Source organism: Vombatus ursinus, unplaced genomic scaffold, assembly GCF_900497805.2.
Source record: "Vombatus ursinus unplaced genomic scaffold, bare-nosed wombat genome assembly UNPS02009918.1, whole genome shotgun sequence".
NCBI lineage: Eukaryota > Metazoa > Chordata > Mammalia > Diprotodontia > Vombatidae > Vombatus > Vombatus ursinus.
This window is the reverse complement of record NW_020949696.1, coordinates 1,118,401-1,138,321: the sequence shown is the minus strand read 5'-3', so window position 1 is coordinate 1,138,321 and position 19,921 is coordinate 1,118,401. Positions and strand designations below refer to the sequence as shown.

Below are 19,921 nucleotides of genomic sequence, written 5' to 3'. Positions count from 1 at the left end.
GATGCCCCTCCTGTGCCAAGCTTGGGGCTCTAAGCAAGGACTGCCCCAGGGCACAAGGGATGGACTGCTGAACCCTGAATTTATGCACCAAGCTATACTGACATCTGCCAACCTAAACTGCATCACCACCCCTTCACTGTGTACCAAAACTGGCATAGGGACCTGGGAATATCTTAGGGGCACCTGCCCAAGGCACCAGGGTCCCACCTGACCAGTCATAGCTTATGTGCCAAGCCTACAAGGACCTTGGACCAATCGACAGATCCTGGGTCTACCCTTTCTTAAGAGGGTAACGGGTAAGGCTAGGTGGGCCTGGAATCAGGAAGATGAGTCTTCCTGAACTCAGATCTGGCCTCAGACACTTAATAGCTGTGTGACCCCACAAGTCATTTCATCCTGTTTGCCTCAGTTTCCTCATCTGTAAAATGAGCTGGAGAAAGAAATGGCAAACCATTCCAGTATCCTAGCCAAGAAAACCCCAAATGGGGTCACAAAGAATATGGACACAAGTGAACAGCAGCAGCACTGGCCTAAAAGGAAGGGGCCCAGTACACCATCGGTGAAGCAATGGATCCTGGGGTCCAGGCTTCGTGTGGACCAAGCTGCAGGTCAGGACCATGTTGCATCCACCCCTGGGCTTTTGACCTGCTTATGGCCTTGGTGGTGCCCCTGCTGAGGGAGGTGCTGCAAAGTCATGGATGAGGGACCTTCCCACCTGGCCCCAGACAGACCCTCCAACTCCCAGTCCTGGCTATATCAGATGGTATCCCATCCAGAGAGACCAAGCATTGGCCTGGGACCCCCGGGAGACCCCTGTCCAGCCCAACACACCAAAGAGCTCCCACATGTTTCTCTCCTCTCCCCCTGGGCCCTGGCTTCCATGGTTCCAGACCTTGAAATGTCACAGCTGTTGAAGATACCTGATCCCCCTTTGAGGTGTCTCCTTGTCTAAGGCCCAAGCCAGTCACTCCCCTTCCTGGGGCCAAGCCTACTCTTCAACAACACCACACACTTGCTGTGTGAGCTTACTGCGGTGGGGGGCTCACATTTTCCAAGAGGCAGCAACACTGGACATACGTGATCAGGGAGCAGGGAAGATGGACAATGTCCAGCCCCTTTCAGGATCTGTGTAACAATTTTCCCAGCACATTAGATATTGACAAGGTCTGTAAGCCTCAATGTCTTCATCTATAAAATAGGGATGTGAATTAGAGGAAACTCAGGCCTTGAGAGGGGAAGTAACACATCTCCCCCAGCCAGTGTGGTACCTGCTCACTTCCTGCTGCAGCTTCACAGGATGCCTGGGAAGCTGGAGGGAGCTGTGAAGCTTCCATGAGCTCCTGGGTTTTAGGCTGATAGTGACCACAACTCCAGGCCTGGGTCCTGGTCAAGCTGTCGTCAGAGAAGTTATGTTATTTCCCACTCCATTCTTTAGCTCCCGTCATGCTCATATAGCCTCAAAGAGGGATCAGACCCACAGACCCAAAGAGAAGTCCAGCAGATACCCACAGGGTCTAACACAAATGGCAAAATCAGGCCAACCTTAGTGGCAAAATGGATAGGGTACCTGGCTCTGGAGTCAGGAAGACAGAAGTTCAAATCTGACCTCAGACACTTATTAGCTCTGTGACCCTAGACAAGTCAGTTTACCCTGTTTGCCTCAGTTTCCTCATCTGTAAAATGAGCTGGAGAAGGAAATGGCAAACCAATCCAGTATCTCTGCCAAGAAAACCCCAAAGAGGGTCACAGACAGTCTGGCACGACTGAAAAAAATAATTAAACAAGAAGAAATCCCAGCTAATAGGGGCAGCTAGGTAGTACAGTGGATAGAGCACCGGTCCTGGATTCAGGAGTTCCTCAGTTGACCTGAGTTCAAATCCTGCCTCAGACATATAATACTTACTAGCTGTGTGACCCTGGGCAAATCACTTAACCCCATTGCCTAGCCCAAAAAAAAAGAAAAAAGAGAAAAAAGAAATCCCAGCTAAAATCCCACCTTCTTAAGAAAGCATTCCCCAATTGCCTTAATGTTAGAGCCTGAAGCTCTCAATTAATTATCTCCAATTTGACCTGCCTACATTCTGTTTGCACGCAGTCATTTGCATGTTCTCTGCCTGTTAAGACTGGGAGCTCCTTGAGGGCAGGAACTGTCTTTTGCCTTTCTTTGTATCCCCAGCATTAGCACAGTGCCTGGCACACAGTAGGTGATTAAAAAGTGTTTTACTGACTGACCAAACAAAGGTGCATAGTAGGGAAAGAAAAAGCCCAAGACCAGGATTCAGGAGAGGTGGGTTCTTTGGCTCATCGGTAAAATAAGGGGTCGGGCAACATCGGGAGTTCTCTACCTTTTTTGTGCCATGGACCCCCTTTCAGAATGTTTTTAAATGAATAAAAAACATAGGGTTACAAAGGAAACCAGTTGTATAGAAGTAAAGGTGTATTTTTTTCCCATCCAAGTTAACATACTCCCCCGGAAATCTACGCACAGACCCCTTACAGTCTGTGTACCAAGCCTAGGTTAAGAATCTCTAGATTAGACCTCTGAGATCCCTTTGAAGGCTGAGTGTCTATCCTATTCTAATGTTTTAAAGTCCCTCCCAACTGACACTCTTAGTCGGGGTGGGGAACCTTTTGGGCCTCCAGGCCACATGTGGCCTTCTAGATGCTTGGATGCAGTCTTTTGACTGAGTCCAAGTTTTATGGAACAAATCCTTTTATTAAGGGGATTTGTTCTGTGAATTTCCAATGTTGACATTCTGTGTTCTAAGAGTCTTCCCAGCTCTGACATCCTGTGTTCTAAGGGCCCTCGGGGCTCTGAAATTCTGGTTTGTAAAGGCCTTTTTAGCTCTGATGTTCTATGACTATAAAGATGACTCCTTGAAAGATAGATTTCTTTCTCATTTTCAGATGCCAGGAAAAGTCCTAAACTCCTCTGGCTCAAGCCCTTCATGCCAGCTCTGTGGCTCAAACACGGGCCAGAATGATGCAAAAGGATTCTTTTTACCCAATTTCCACCCTCTTCTGCAATCAAACAGGAAGTCGGAAAACACCTTCCTCAAGTCCATGTTTCACTTTGTCCCCTCAATGGTCAGAAGATTCATGGCTTAGGAGAGAGAATGCTCAGGCTCATGCAGGAACCATAAAGAAGAGCATGGCAAGGGGCTGAGGGACCGAATGCTAGCACCCTCCTCCAGCAGACTAGCAGATCAGCACCCTGGGGTCTCCTGCCCCCACCCAGCACTAAGCGCACATTTGCCGTGTAACCACAGGCAAACCACTTCCCATCTGTGGGCCTGCACACGGAGGTCCCTCCCAGCTCTGACATTCTATAGTCGACATTCCACCATCCCTCCCTCTGCCTCTATCTTCACTGTCAGCACTGAACCAATGCTCTCCTGACTGCCAGATCCAACGGCCTGTTCTCCATCCTCATCCTTCCATGCTGCTTATCACCCCCTTCCCTCGTAGTTCTCCTATCTGATGGTTCTTCCTCGGAGTCTTTACTCCGGTCACAGTGCTAACTATGGGTGTTCCCCCAGGCTCTGCCCTCTATATTATTTCTATCATGATTTTGATTCAATTATCATCTCTATACTGATTCTCAGATCTACTTAAACAGCCCTAACCTCTCTCCTGATTGCTGACCTCACATCTCCAACTTCTTCCTGGATAACTCTTACTAGAGGCCTTGAAGACATCTTCAACTCAACATGTCCAAAACTGAACTCTTCCTTCTCCCTCTCCCAAGGTGGTGCCAAGGACACCCCCATCTTCTGGTCACCCAAGCCTGAAACCTTTCTATTCTCCTCAAGTCCTTATTCTCTTCCCTCTATTTAATCAGTCACAAAGTCCTATTGATTCTTCCTTCATAATTTATCTCCTGTATATCCCCTGCCCCCTCCTCTGACACTGCCACCCTGCTGGTACAGGCCCTAATCACCTCATACCTAGATTACGGCAATGGCCTTCTGGTCTCCCTGCCCCGGGTTTCTCTCTATTCCAGTCCATCCTTTGCTTAGAGTCAAATTAATCTTCTTAAAGTGAAAGTCTGACCATGTCACCCTCCTACTCAATCATCTCCAGTAGCTTCCCTATTACCTCCAAGATCAAATATAAAATCTTCTGTTTGAATTTTTTTCCTGCTCTTAGAGGCAATTGGGGTTAAGTGACTTGTCCAGGATCACACAACTAGTAAGTATCTGAAGCTGGATTTGAACTCAGGTACAATCCTAACTTCAAGGTTGGTGCTCTATTCACTGAGCCACCTAACTGCCCCTTCTGTCTGGTTTTTAAAACCCTCTATAATTTCCTTTTCTAGTCATCTTATGCTTTCCTCCTCTCCATGGATTCTCAGATCCAAGAGCACTGGCCTCTTTTCTGTTCCTCAAATATGATGCTCCATCTCTCCACTCTGGGCATTTTCTTTTTCCTTTTAAATAGTATTTAATTTTTTTCCAATTACATGTAAAGATAATTTTTAACACTCATTTTAAAATAAAAATTTGAGTTCTAAATTTTCTCCCTCCCTCCTTCCCTCCCTCATCTCTAAGATGGTAAACAATTTGTAGACATCATATATGTTCTGATCATTTTCAATGACTTGTGTTCCGTCCCTGGAATTCTCTCCCTTGTCATCTCCATCTCCTGGTTTCCCCGAATTCCTTCAAGTCTCAGCTAATCCAACCTGAAAGCAGCTTTATCTGATCCTCCCAATGCCAGAGCCTTTCCTCTATCAGACATCTCCACTCTATCCTGTATATACCTTGTTTGTAGACAATAGCTTGCATGTTACTGCTCCCATATTCGCTTTTAAGCTCCTTGAGATTAGAGAATAGGTTTTTGGGGGCGTGTGTATGTGGTGGGGGCAGTCTTTGTTTGTAACTCCAACACTTAGCACAGTGCCTGGCATACAAAAAGGTACTTAAATGCTTATTTGGTTGACTTGGCATGGTCCCTCCCAGTTCTGAGAGTCTGTGGTCTATGTTACATGGTATTTTCCAGTTCTAGCATTAGATGACTCCTTTCCTGGCTCTAATATCCTATAGTCTAAGGCCCATGGGCCTTAGCTCTAACTTCCTTTGTTCTATTCTGAATTCTTCTCTGTCAATCAACACCTATCACTTCCTCAAGGAGGGGAGGTACTAACAATCAGAGCTGCCCCACTAAGGAATGGGCTCCCTTGTTGTTCAAAACCAGACTCCCTCCTCTTCTGAACTTCCCTGTTTTGGTCAAGGATGCCCACATCCTTCCAGTCTGCCATGTTCAAAACCTTAGAACTATCTTCAGCTCCTGGCTCCCCTCATCCACTTAGAAGCTAAGTCTTGTCAGTTCTATGTTCCTCTCCACTCACATGCTCACCACCCTATCTTAAATCCTCATCACCTTCCTCCTGGACTCCTGCAAGTCTCCTGATTGGTGTCTTCCTTCTCTGATGTATCTTCCAAACAGCTGTTCATGTAACAGCCCTAAAGCAGAGGTTTTACCATGTCACTGTTCTGCTCAATAAACTTTAGTGGCTCCTCATTGCTTCTAGGAACACCTACAAACCCTTATTTCTGACATTTGCAGCTCTTCAAAAATCCATCTCCAGTCTACCTTTCCAGGCTTATTATAAGTTATATAATTGATATAAATTAGAGATCCCCTTCACTAACTATTTGATCTAGGCAAGCTTGACCTACTTGTGTTTCCTCATACGTGGAACTCCATTTCCAAACTCCTCCAAGCATTTGCCCAGGCTGCCCCCATGCACTCCCTCCTCACCTCTGCCCCCTAGAACCTTCAGTTTCCTTCCATGCTCAGTTCAAGTGCTGTTTCCTATAGGAGACCTCTCCAGATCCCACAGTTGCTAATGTCTCCCCCCATCCAATTACGTTTTATTTTTTTTGTTATGTATTTTGCATCAATTTGTGTGTACATGTTCTTTCCCCCAAGAGAATGTAAGCTCCTTGAGGGCAGGGGCTATTTCATTTGTCTTTATCTCCTCACAAGCTAGCACCTTGCCTGTCACATATTAGGTGCCTAGTAAATGGTTAGCAATCGACACATAGTAGGTGCTTAATAAATTGTTGATTAATTGAATGGAAGCTCCCCAACACTGGAAAGCTTGAAGTAGAAGCTGGGGATGACCATTTGTTGGGGATGTTGTCACAGTGATCCCTTGGATGATGGAGTAGATGGCTTCTCAGGCCCCTTGGGGTGCACCAGACCTTCTAATCCCACCACCACCACCACCACCACTAGGCAGCCTTGAGCAGGTCACTTCCACCTTCAGGTCACTTTCCATCTACTCCATCTATATCCCCCATTATTTCCATGTTGCCTCTTCCATTAGAATGTAAGTCTTCTGAGGGCAGGAACTATCTTTTGCCTTTCCTTGTATCCCCAGCACTTGGTGCACTGCCTGCATGTTGTAAGTGCTTAATAAATGCTAACTGGTTGACTGACTTTAGAAGAATTTCACTTTCCCAGCCTTCAAGATGGACATAACCAGCCCTTCCCTGCCCCCTTCTAAGAGGTGCTCAGAGGTTTACATGATCATGAGGCACTTTAGAAATGGACATTATTACTAAGATATGATGATAGCATGCTAGGATTGTCTTTCTTATGAAACCCCCCCCCCCCCCCCCCCGCCCCCGGCAGGCCCCGGCCTGGGAGATGGTCTGGGCTGAGGAAGCTGGCAGTACAGGGGTCTGGAACAGATTTCCAAACTTGTTCCAGCAAGGAAAGTGACACTCAATGAAAGATAGCTGGTTCTTCTGAAATCCCACTGGGCTCTGAAGGCCCAGCTAGGCATTCTAGAATCACATATGCAGCAAATCATAGGGTCATACAGGTAGAATTGGAGGTGTGATATGAAATCAGTGCCCAAAGGGTTAGGGAAGTGCATGGGTTTTGGAGTCAGAGGACCTGAGATCAAATCCTGGCACTGTCATATATTACCTAAGTGACCTTGGACAAGTCACTTTATCTCTGTGGGCCTCAGTTTCCCCATCTAGGAAAGACCCTTGAATGGGGTAGCAGGAATCCTGGGTTCTACTCCCAGCTCTACCAATGACTCACTATGGGCAAAGCATTGCCTCAATTTTCACATCTGCAAAATGAGGGGATTAAAGACGGTCTCCAAGATCCTCTCCAACTCTGATATTCTAAGACCTATATCCCAAGGCTCTCTCTAAGACCTTAGAACAAATAACTTCAAAGCTAAGAGTGGCCTTAGAACTCAGAATGTCAGGGCTGGGATGGTCCTTAGAACCAAGGATATCAGGGCTAGGAGGGCTCTTAGAACAGAATGTCAGAGCTAGAAGGGCCCTTGAAACAGAAAATATGGGAACTGGAAGTGTCCTTAGAACACAGGATCAGAGGGGCAGCTAGGTGGCGCAGTGCATAGAGCACCGGCCCTGAAGTCAGGAGTACCTGAATTCAAATCCAGCCTCAGACCAAACACTTGACACTTACTAGCTGTGTGACCCTGGACAAGTCACTTAACCCCAACTGCCAAAACAAAACACAGGATCAGAGCTGGAAGAGCCCTTAGAACACAGAATGTCAGGGCTGGAAGGACCCTTAGAGATGACTTCTTAGCACTGAACACAATGTCAAGGACACAATGTATAGTTTTAAAATATTTGTTAAATCATCTAAAAAATCCTCTTCATAAATGAGAAAACCAAGACCAGGCCTCTTATTACTACACTACTCATGTCTATACATGTAAAGTAACATGTCAGCCTGAGTTTGTGTTCCATCTCTGACACTGAACTAGCTGTCTCATCATTCTTGAGCCCTTCTCACCCTCGAGCACACCTCCAACAGGCCAATGCCCTCCTCCCACTGTTTATGGAGAACTTTCATTCTTCCCTTTTCTGTGTTGTCTCCATCTCCCATTAGAATATAAGTTTCCTAATGAAGAGGCAGTTTTCTGATGAAGAAATTAAAGCTGTCTATAGTCATATGAAAGAATGCTCTAAATCACTATTGATTAGAGAAATGCAAATCAAAACACCTCTGAGGTACCACATCACACCTATCAGATTGGCCAACATGACAAAACAGGAAAATGATAAATGTTGGAGAAGATGTGGGAAAATTGGAACACTAATGCATTGTTGGTGGAGTTGTGAGATGATCCAACCATTTTGGAGAGCTATGGAACTATGCCCAAAGGGTAATAAAAATGTGCATACGCTTTGACCCAGCAATAGCATTTCTAGGGCTATATCCCAAAGAGATCATAAAAACAGAAAAAGGACCCACATGTACAAAAATATTTATGGCAGCTCTTTCTGTGGTGACCAAGAATTGGAAATTGAGGGGATGCCCATCAGTTGGGGAATGGCTGAACAAGTTGTGGTATATGAATGTAATGGAATACTATTGAGCTATAAGAAATGATGAGCAGGTGGACTTCAGAAAAACCTGGAAAGACTTGTATGGACTGATGCTGAGTGAAGTGAGCAGAACCAGGAGAACATTGTACACAGTAAAAGCCATGTTGTGCAATGACTACTAACGTTGATAGACTTAGTCTTTCTCAGCAATGCAAGGATATGTGGCAATTCCAAAAGACTCATGGAAAATGCTATCCACATCCAGAGAAAGAACGGTGGAGTCTGAATGAAGATCAAAGCATACTATTTGCTCTCTTTTTTTCTTCTGTTTTGTTTTATTTCTTCTTTCTTGTGGTCCCTCCTATTGGTTCTACTTCTTCTTTACAACATGACTAATGTGAAAATATATTTAATAGGAATGTATATGTATAGCCTATATCAGATTGTGCGCCAACTTGGGGAGGGAGACAAGAAGAGGGGGAGAAAATTTAAAACTTAAAAGCTTATGGAAGTGATTGTTGAAAATTAAAAATAAATAAATTAATTTAAAAGAAAAAAGAATGTAAGCTTCCTGAGGGTAGGGACAGTCTTTTGGCTTGTATGTGTATCCAGATGCACATAGAAAGCATTTAATAAATGCTTGTTTACTTCTTCTGTTGATGTGTTACTTTGGGCAACTCAGCCTCAGATTCCTCATCTGTAAAATGGGCACAATAATACCTCTCTTACCTACTTCTCAGGGTTGTTTTAGGTTCAAATGAGGAAACGTGTGTAGAGGGCTTTGCCAACCGTGGATGACTGTATAAGTGTCAGTTATCATTACTGCACTATTGTGAGGCAGGGGGTACAACAGGCCTTGGAAGCTTCTTCCTCACCGTGGCTTGTGAAGTCCCGAACTGTCCAAAGGCAGCTTCAGTGGGGCTTCCAGAGCTCACCCCTTCCTGAAGGATGAAGCTTCCTTTTTGCCAAGGGCCCCCAGAATCAGGGCAGCCTCAAGTCTCTCTAGGGTATGATAGCTGGGACATGCTGCCCCCTCCTGGCCACTAAGATTAAAACTTAGCCCATTTCTTTCCCAATAGCAGCCTTCTTGAGTCAATTCTCAGAAGAAGGCTTAGGGGAAAGAAGGGCTAAAGTGGGTTTAAGTTGGTACAGGAAGTGAGGGTGTATAGGGAAGATCAGCCCTTTATCCCCAGGGAACAATTCTGCTCAGAGACTTCTCTTTAAAAGATGGGGTTCAAGATATACACTAATGTATTGTTGGCAGAGCTGTGAATTGGTCCAGTCATTCTGTAAAGCAATTTGGAACTCTGCCCCCAAAGTCACTAAACTGGCATACCCTTTCACCCAGCTATATATCACCATTAGGCATATAGTCCAACAGAGATCAAAGAACGAGGAAAAGGATCTATGTATAAAATACATTTATAATAGTTCTTTTGTAGTAGCAAAAAAAGGAGGAAGAGGAGGAAGAGGAGAAGAAGAAGGAGGAGGAGGAGAAGAAGAAGAAGAAGGAAGAAGAAAGAAGAAGAAGAAGAAGAAGGAAGAAGAAGAAAGAAGAAGGAAGAAGAAGAAGAAACTAAGGGGGTATCTACTAAGGAATGGCTTGTTATAGCATATGAATATAATGGAATCTTATTGCACTTTAAGAAATTATTAAATGGACAGTTTTAGAGAAAACTAGGAAGACCTCTATGAACTGATGCAGAGTGAGGTGAGCAGAACGAGCAGAATAAAGTATACAATGTGTTGCCTTCTCAATGGGGAGGAGAAGGGGAAGGGGAAGAGGAGGGAATATGGAACTGAGAAAGAAAAACAACTTTGAAAGATTTAGGCACTCTGATCAATGAATGACTTCCAGAGGACCCATGATGAAGCTCCTGCCAGAGAGGTGATGGACCTGGGAGCAAAATGAGATGTGATTTTTGGACACAGGGAGGGAATTTGCTTTGCTTGATATGTATATTTTTACTCATTTCCTACAGCCTACATGTCTCCCCCATCCTGAAAAAACTCTCAAATGATCCCTACTAACTTTTCTTCTGTATCTCTTCTGCCCTTTATGGCCAAACCCTTTGAAAAGGCGAAGGCTGTCTACAATAGGTGCTTCCACTTTCCCTCCTCTCATTCTCTTCTTAACCCCTTACAATCCCACTTGTGACCTCATCATTCCACCAAAACTGTTCTCTCCAAGTTATCAATGATCTCTTAGCTGCTCAACCCAATAGCCTTTTCTCAATTCTCATTCTCCTCAACCTCTCTGCAGCCTTTGACACTGTGGATCACTCTCTCCTCCTCAACACTCTCTTCTCTCTAGGTTTTATGGACACCACTCTCTCCTGGTTCTTCTACCTATCTCATTGTTTTCCCCCACCCCCCTGCTCCTTTGCTGGATTCTGCACCAGATCACGCCCTCTAACCGTAGGTATCCCTCGGCCCTCTTCTCTTCTCTTATACTACTTTACTTGGTGATCTTATCAGTTCCCACAGATTTAATCACCATCTCTATGCTAATGATCCTCAGATCTCCTTCTCCTGCCCGAATCTCTCTGCTGACCTCCTATCTCTCATTTCCAACTGCCTTTCAGACATCTCGAACTGGATGTTCAGTGGACATCTTAAACTCAATATGTCCAAAACGGAACTCATCTTTCCCCCTAAACCCTTTCCACCTCCTACCTTCCCTGTTACTGTGGAGGACAACACCATCCTCCCAGTCCCTCAAGCTCCCAACCTAGGAGTCATCCTGGACTCCTCACTATCTCTCACCCCCATTTCCAAGCTGTTGCCAAGGCCCTTTTCCAAGCTGTTGCCAAGGCTTGTCAATTTCACCTCTGCAACATCTCTTGAGGATGCCTCCTTCTCTCTTCTGACACTGCCGCTACTCTGGTGAAGACCCTCATCACCTCACATCTGAACTATTTGAATAGCCTGCTTGGGGGGGGGGTCTACCTGCCTCAGGTCTCTCCCCACTCCAATCCATCCTCCATTGAGCCACCAAAGTGATTTTCCTAAACTTCAGGTTCTATCATGTCACCCCCCCCCCCCCCCACTCAATAAATTCCTGTGGCTCCCTACTGCCTCCAGGGGCAAATACAAAATGATCTATTTGGCATTCAAAGCCCTTCATGACCTGGTCCCCTCCTACCTTTCCAGTCTTCATATACTTTACTCCCCCACATATACTCTTTGACTGGCCTCCTTGTTGATTCCTTAAACAAGACCCTCATCTCCAGATGTTTTCTCTGGCTGTCCCCCATGCCTGGAATGCTGATCCTCCTCCACTCACAGTGCTGACCTTTCTGGCTTCCTTTAAGTCCCAACTGAAATTTTACCTTCTATAAGAAGCCTTCCCTAAGCCCTCTTCATTCTAGTGCCTTCCCTTGGTTGACTATTTCCTGTTTAGCCTGTATAGAGCTTGCTTTGTTTATATTTGTTTGCATTTTGTCTCTCCCATTAGATTATAAGCTCCTTGAGGGCAGGGACTGTCTTGTGTCTTTTTTTTTTTTAAGCTCCAGCATTTAAAACAAGCCTAGAACAAAATAAGCACTTAATAAATGTTCATTGATTGATTAAAGTGTTTCCTTTGTCTTTCTTTTGTTTGTTCAGCTTTTGTTTTCTTAAGAAAGGGGCTTAAGTAGGGTTAGGGCCAGCCCTCAGAAAACCCAGAGAAAGGAATGAAGCTTTCTGTTTTTGTTTTCTTTGAAGCAATCAGGGTTAAGTGACTTGCCCAGGGTCACATAGCTAGTAAGTATCTGAGGCCAGATTTGAACTTGGGTCCTCCTGGTGCTCTAACCACTGTGCCATCTAGCTGCCCCTGTCACCTCTGTTTTCTAGCCCTGCTCCCTCTTTTCCCCATTGCAATTCAGGCTCTGTTCTGAGGCCCATCCTCTTAGGAGTCAATAGCCCTACCTCAGTCTGGGCCAAGGGCAAACACCCGCCCCCCCTTTGTCTTGCTTCCTAAAGAATCTCAGATCCACAGAACATTCCAAACCCTCAGACTCATAGATTAAGAGTGGGAAGGGACCTCCCAGGCCACCTAGTTCAGTGCTCTCTTTTTCTTTTCTTTCTTTTTTTTTTAGGCAATTGGGGTTAAGTCCCTTGCCTAGGGTCACACAGCTAGCAGTGCTCTCTTTTTATAGCTGAAGACACTGAGGCACAGCGAGGTGATCTAACCCACCCGGGGTCACACTGGGAAAATGGAGCAGTAGAGCTAGGCGTCCCTTGACCCCAAATTAAGCAGTCTTTCCACCTCACCATGGTGCCTCAAACCATTGCCTTGATTCATTGCCAGATGTGTGGGACTTGGAGGGACAAAGACAGCTGGGATTCCCTCTTCCATCTGGTCTCCATGCCTCTTAAGCCTTGGCAATTCCCAGGCCCTGTTGGGAAGTCCAGAGGCAACATGCTGCTGCTAGTGTTAACAGATGGGCAGATTAGAGGAACATTTCTTGTTCACTGGGCCTGGGGAGCTGGGTTCCTGAGTCCCAGATTCCACAGCTCCCAAAGCGGCTCTTCTGGAGCTGGAGCTGTTCCTCTGGCTTGGCTCAGTGGGATGCTCACTCCAGGCAGGGGCCAGGCCAGGCCAGGCATGAGACACCAAACAGCTGGTCCAGTAGAGATAAGGCTCTAGGGACCCGAGAGTCAAGGGACCATTATCTTAGCCCTGACTCTGACAGGGTGATATAGCAGAGAGCGCTAGGTTTGGAGACGGGAGTCTAATTCAAATGCTACCTCTCCCTCTAACTCCCCACGTGACTTTTGGGCAACTGACTTCTTTGCTCTTGGAACAAACCCTGGATTTGGGTTAAGAGGATGTGGGTTCTAATCCTGCTCCCATCATTTAGATCTTAAGCAAGCTTCTCTGGGCCTCAATTTCCTCTCCTATAAAATGAAGACTTTGGACTAGATGACCTCAGGTCCCTTCCAGTTCAAAATGTAGGATTCTACAATTCTGCCACTGGCTTGCAGTATGACCTTGGGCAAGTCCCTTCCCTTTTCTGAATCTCAGTCAGATAGATAGATCAGGTAGATAGATAGTCAGGAAGGCCTAGGTTCAAATCCAGCCTTAGACACTTACTACCAGTGTGACCCTGAGCAAGTCACTTAACCGTTGTCTGCCTCCATTTCCTCAATTGTAAAAATGGAGATAATAATAGCACTTACCTCTCTGGGTTGTTGTGAAGATATCAAATATCAAATATCAAATGAGATAATACTTGTAAATATTATATCCTATCAAATGAGATAATATATGTAAAGCATTTAGCACAGTTAGTAAATGATTTTTCTCTTCCTGGAATTTGTCACCTGCTCTTATCTCCGAAACCAGGGGACCCACTAAGATATCATGGCCATGAAAGGGCCTTGAAAAGACCCCTACTTATTCATATCAATGGTGGCTGACATTCACACACCATTTTCTCCTGTCCTAGAAGCCCAAAGGCAGCTCCCCATCCTGGCTGACTTTTTACTGGACTCAGATTCCCACTCTGGCAGAAAAGTAAACTCAGCTCTCCTTATTCACTTGGAGTCTAGAATGCAACTCTGGTGAAGTCAATAGAGGGCTGGGCCTGGAGTCGGGAAGCTCTAAGTTAAAATCCAGCCTCAGACACTTATTTGCTGTGTGTTCCTGGGCAAATCACTTTCACCTCAGTTTGCCTCGGTTTCCTCAACTGTAAAAGAGGGACAACAATAGCATCTACCTCAAATGAAATAATATTTATAAAAGTGGTTAGCATGGTGCCTGGCACATAGTAGGAGCTATAAAAATGCATATTCCCCCCTTTCTAGGGAAATTTTCCCTCAGCTGTTTCCCCTCCAAGATTATCTTGCATTTACGTATTATATATAATACACATGTACACATTTACATAGCTCCTTCATTAGACTATAAGCTCCTTGAGGGCAAGGATTGTTTTATTTTTGCCTTTGTACAGCACTTAATAGAGTGCATAACACATAGTAGATACTTAATAAATGTTTGCTATTGATAAGTTGTTTCTTTGTAGCAGTTCTTGCTACATAGTAGAAGTTTGATAAATGTTTGTCAATTGGCTGATAAAGTAATTAAAGGGAAAAGTCCTCCCCAGCAGAAGGTCTAAAGCTCTACTCATATTTACAAAAGGGGGTGGGGAGTGGAGATACTGTACAATTGGAAAGCCCTGGTCTTCCAGTCAGGAGACCTGGGTTCCAATCTGCCACCAGCTTAGGTGTGGGACCTTCCCCAAATGTCTTTTCCCTCTCTGACCCTAAGTTTCCTCATCTGTAAAATGAGTGGCTAGGCTCCCTTCCAACAAATTAAATTCCAATAAAGATATATCTAAGAGAGCCCCACGCTCAGTGCTTGAGATAGAAAGGTAGATCAGACATACAGCCTGCCCTCCAGGGGCTTACAGTCTGATTAGGGGAGAGCTAGAAGACAAGCTCACAAATAACTCTGGTAGAAACAGTTATGCTAGAACTCAGATAGAAATCACAATATCACCAATCCTAGAGTATAGACAGGAGGAACGAGATAAGAGAGGCCCAGGACAAAATGTGAGGAAAGGTGGGAGAAATCACTTTCACCAGGTAGGAGCAGTGAAATCTTCTGAAGGAGGGGCCTAGGGAGATGGGCTTGGAGATGAGGAGTCCATTCCAGGTCCAGAAACAGACCCAGAGAGCAAGATAAGAATGGTTAAGAGTCATTTAGTTTGGCTTGGGATATAGGAGATAAGTTGGAATCACTTTGGAAGGCCAACATGAGAAGTTCCATTTTCTAAGCATTTCCTCACTGGGATCCCACTCCTTCCGTCTCTGCCATTCCATGTCTGAGGGTCTAAGGCCCCTCTGGACTCAGACATTCTGTGTCCTAAGGACCCTCCCAGACCTGACATCCTGTGTTCTAAGGCCCCTGTGGACTCAGACATTCTGTGTTCTCAGGCTCCTCTGGACTCATACAGTCTTCTTCCTAAGGGCCCTCCCAGCTGTGACATTCATTGTTACAGATTTTGATTTTTAGGCATAGTCATCCTTTGCTGAGGTTGTATTACCATCAAACAAGTGGCAGAGATGCAGTGGGCACTCCCCCCCCCACACCCTTGGAGGTAATAAGCAACAGGTTCTCTGGGGGAAAAGTAGAGGACGCAGAGTCCCAGACAAGTCCTTCGTGTGCAAGAGCCGCCCTCCCCCCATAGCAGTCAATCCAGGTCTTCCTCTTTGGCCTGATCTTACCTCCAGGGGTGCAGGGTCAGTAATGGGCTGCAGGGGCTAGCTGGACTGCATGGGCTCAGCAGGGTCGGGCTCTGGTTACTTGGCGACAAACTGCAATTAAGAGGAACCACAGCCTTATGATTCTCTCCCAGGACCAGGTACCCCCTGCCCTGCTAGCTCCCCACATCCTGGCTGGTTGTGAAATGGCAGATGAGAGATGTGAGGGAAGGGGAGAAGAGAGATACCAAGGCTGGGTCCCCAGAGGACCTGGTCCAATCCACTAAGAACCGGCTGGCAAGGGGGCGCTCGGGAGTCCAGAGAAAGGTTCATCTCAGGCCAGGAGGCAGGGAAGGGCGCTACTGAGGGCTGGGGAGCAGAAACCTCTCCCTCAAACTGCCCCGAATTCCCCTGGGGAAAGTACCGCCCCCTTGGTTCCTTCAGGGGGCTCAGGGATCATTAGGAAGACGTAGACTGGGAGCGTATGGATTCGTGGAGGAGGGGAGTTTGGAATCCCCCAAGAGGAGGCGAAATCACGGACCTTCTCAGTGCCCCCATCAACCCTAAAGGGCTCAGCTTAGGTCTCCTAACAACTTCAAACAGTGACCAGGCACCAGGATCTCCAGAATCCCCCAACCCACACAACTCTCACCCCAGGGGCCAGCATCCTCGTGCCCGGGGCTTCACCAGTCCCACCTCCCTCAAAACTGCTGCCGCCTCCGGACAGTACCCCAGGCTACTCACTCCAAGGTCAGGGCCGGGATGTTCAGCTTGTCCCGCCGGGATTTCATGGCTACGGGAGGGGGGTAAGAGTGGGGAAGGAAGGGAAGGCCGGTGGCCTCTCTTCTTCCTGAACTGTCAATCCGCCTGTCCCCACGGCCACCGGCGCGGAGGGAGGGAGGGAGGAGGAGGAGGAGGAAGAGCAAGCTGATGGGTCGGGGGTGGTGGGAGTGGAGGGGAGGGGCGGTCCCAGGCGCAGATCCCCAGCTGGAGCCCGGCGGAGGCTTCCACGCTGCGCCGCGCCCGCCCCCTCTACGCGCGCGTCACTCCCTGCACCTCCTCCGGGGAGTCCGCCCCGAGTGCACAACTGGGCCCTCGGAACCCCGAGCCTTCCCGGGAGAAGAGAGGCTGGCCCTTTGGAATCGGGGGTCCAGTTGGAAGGGGGAATTGACCCAAAGAGGGGGCTATAGAAGAGGGGCCAGATGCCAGGTAAGGGGTTGGCCAGAATAGGGACCTGTTCCAGGGAGAGGGCGGGGCAGAATAGGGACCTGCCCCAAGGAGGGGTTCAGAATGGGGGAAGGCTAGGTAGGAAGGGGAGGGAGCAGAAAAGGGAATTGCCCCAAGAAGGGACTTATTATAAGGGAGCCAGCTGGAAGGCAGGGCAGAATAGGGACCTGTCCCAGGGAGGGGTTTCCAATGAGGGGGAGGCAGCTGGAAGGCAGGAGAGAATAGGGAGGGGCTCAGAATAAGGGGACCAACTGGGAGGGAGGATAGAGCTGGTTTCCGTGGAAGGGGGTGCTCACTATAGCACCTCCTCAAGCAGAATGGTATTCTCATTAATAATAATAGCTGATATTAATATAGTAGTTTAAGGTTTGTTTACAAAATGCTTTTTGTATGGTGAGGAAAACACCCTCTACTAATGTGGTTAAGTAATTTATAGTGTTTGTGGCTGGGCCACTGAGAGGCCCAGGGTCACCCAACCAGTGTCAGAAGTGGCACCTGAACTCAGGTTCTTCTTGGCTGAAGGCTGGCATTCTATCCAAGTTGCCTCTCAGTGATGGGTACTACTGATGTGATTCCCCCCATTTCACAGAGGAGGAAGAAGCTGAGTCTTAGAGAGGTTAAGTGAGCTGCCTGTGACTACACTGTTAGTATGAGTCAGGGGCAGGGTCCAAACCTAGATCTCTCATGATTCCAAAGTCCAGTGTTCTTTACACACTTCAGAGCTGTCTGGGGGAGAGGGGAAAGAATATGAATGATTTGTCCCCAAAAATCCACCCAAGGGGCCTGTGGTATCTCCAAGGAGGCAGGCCACCAAGGCTGGCTGCCATTGCTCAAAGTCTGGGCCACAGTACCACCGCCCTCTAGACACACTGGAGGTCTGCAAATATGCTGGGGTGGCAGAAAGGGACCAGGCCATCCTGTCTCATTGATTATCATCTGATCCTGGCACTTGGCCCCACCTTGCTTCTTAAAGAGATTGGTCTCCCAGGGCCTGGATGAAGTTCAAGGAGGAAGCACCCATCCCAACCTGGCCCAAGTCCAAGGGTCTGGGAAGGGAACCAAGGTGTGTACTGGTCTCCCTCCCAAGCCCTGACATTTCAAGGGAGAACAGCCATCTGCTGCTTTGCCAGAACCTAGCACCACCTTGTCCCAACTCAAGGCAACTTAAGGGTGAACCCTAGAGGTCTTCATTCAGAGAAGTTGTCTCTCCTCCTACCCCATCCCAACTCCCCAGGTTCTATATCATCTCCCCAGGGCCTGCTCTCTGAACCCAGAATATCAGAGCTGGGGGCAGGGGGCTTAGGACACAGAATGTCAGAGCTGGGAGGGCCCTTAGAACATAGAATGTCAAAATTAGAAGGGCCCTTAGAACATAGAATGTCAGAGCTTGGTGGGGGGGGAACCTTAGAACCCAGAATGTTAGAGCTAGTAGGGCCCTTAGAACACAGGATGTCAGAGCTGGGAGGGCCCTTAGAACACAGAATGTCAGAGCTGGGAGGGCCCTTGGAACACAGAATGTCAGAGCTGGGAGAGCCCTTGGAACACAGAATGTTAGAGCTGGGAGGGCCCTTGGAACACAGAACATGGAATATAAGACCTGGATGACCTCTGAGCCCAACCCTCTCGGTTTATAGAGGAAACAGAGGCCCAGGATGGCTGAGGCATTTGGTCCAGGTCACATAAAGAGCCAGTGGGAGGGTGAGGAGTAGAGCTCTGCAGAGGACAGTAGAAAGAGGCCTCAGCTGGGATTCAGGAAGCCTGGGTCCTAGCCCCAGCTCCCCCACTCACTCTATATGTATCAAAAGGTAAATCACATTCTCTCTCGGGGTTGAAACTTCCCCATCTATATGCATCATAGGGTCACAGATTTAGGAATCTCAGTGGCCGTATAGTCCAACCTATCATTTTACAGAGGAGGAAACTGAGGCCCAGGGAATTCAGTATAACCATATATGTCCTACCCCTCTCACAGGATTGCTGTGAAGATCACATGAGAAGCTAGCCGCAAGGCGTCATTTCGCTGTTATCTTACAAGCTCTGAGAAGGCAGCGGGGCTGGGTTTTATCCATGTTTTCTTTCCCATCTTAATACATGTTGCAAGAATGAATACACGAATGCATGATCATCCTTGCAGGAGGCTTCGGTAAACAATGCCTCGTGGCCAAGAACAGAATCTAACGGCTGGTCAGAGGTGGGGTTAGGTCAGTCAACAAGCGTTTATTAAGCGCTTACTAAGTGCCAGGTGCTATGTTAAGCACTGGGGATACAGGAAAGAGATTTTTCAATCGGAGCCTACTTGCCCTCAGATGGCCCTGAGTACAAGAAACGGTGGAAGGTTCCCCCACCCCATCCACATTAGTCACACAGTGCAGAGCTGCTGTTCCTTGATTCTCCACTAGGGGCCACTCATCGACACAACACAATAGGAAAGCTTGGATCTCAAATTTTTTTTTCCTTCTATCTTGTATCCCTGGTGCCAAGCACAGTGCGTTTTAAGATAAATGCATGTTGAATTCAATTCACTTCATAGATGCCAGAGTAGAAAGGTACCTTAGAGACTATTTGGTCTAGAGGTCCCATTTTACAGATTAGGAAACTGAGGCCTAGAGAGAGGAAGATGATTTGCACTCAAGCCTTCATCTCTCCTAGGGCAAGGTAGGGAGCTCTTGGTCAGTCCTGAATTTTGGTTCCTTCTTCCTAACTCCCTCATTGTTTGCCATGTCCCCACTTGTCAAGACTCCCTGTGTCCCCTCCAACAACAACATTCTCTGTCCCCCTTCCCAGGAAAAGCCCCAGGCTACTTCACAGGGTACTTCTAGAGGCAGCCCCACTCCCACCCCGGTCTCCTAGAGCCTGCCTTCAGGGGTGGGGTTTCTGGCTTCAGGTCAAGACACAGTTTGAGGGTGAGAGGACATTCAGGTACTGGTGTCCCCCCAAATCTCTTTTCTTTCTTTTTTTTTTTTGGTTAGGTAATTGGGGTTAAGTGACTTGCCCAGAGTCACATAGCTAGTGTTAATGTGTCTGAGGCTGGATTTGAACTCAAGTCCTCCTGATTCCAGGGCCGTTGCTCTATCCACTGCGCCACCTAACTGCCCCCAAATCTGTCTTTTGTTTTTGTTTTCCAAAACCCCATGCCCCAGACTGGGCAGCAGTGGCCCAGGGCCAGGAGTCCCCTT

The 19,921-nt window shown here is 47.2% G+C and overlaps 1 protein-coding gene across 2 annotated transcripts in view; it reads right to left on the bottom strand.

Moving 5' to 3' along the window:
• Nucleotides 1-16,365, bottom strand: part of MAST3 (microtubule associated serine/threonine kinase 3) — a 78,308-nt gene extending 61,943 nt beyond the window's left edge. For both annotated transcript variants that reach the window (XM_027853100.1, XM_027853102.1), the window contains exons 1-2: nt 16,263-16,365; nt 15,543-15,632 (exon numbers count right to left, since the gene is read on the bottom strand). In XM_027853100.1, coding sequence (XP_027708901.1) covers nt 15,543-15,632; nt 16,263-16,309 — 137 coding nt within the window. In that variant the 5' untranslated portion in view covers nt 16,310-16,365. The remainder of the gene's footprint in view (nt 1-15,542; nt 15,633-16,262) is intronic.
• Between the last annotated feature and the right edge of the window lie 3,556 nt (nt 16,366-19,921).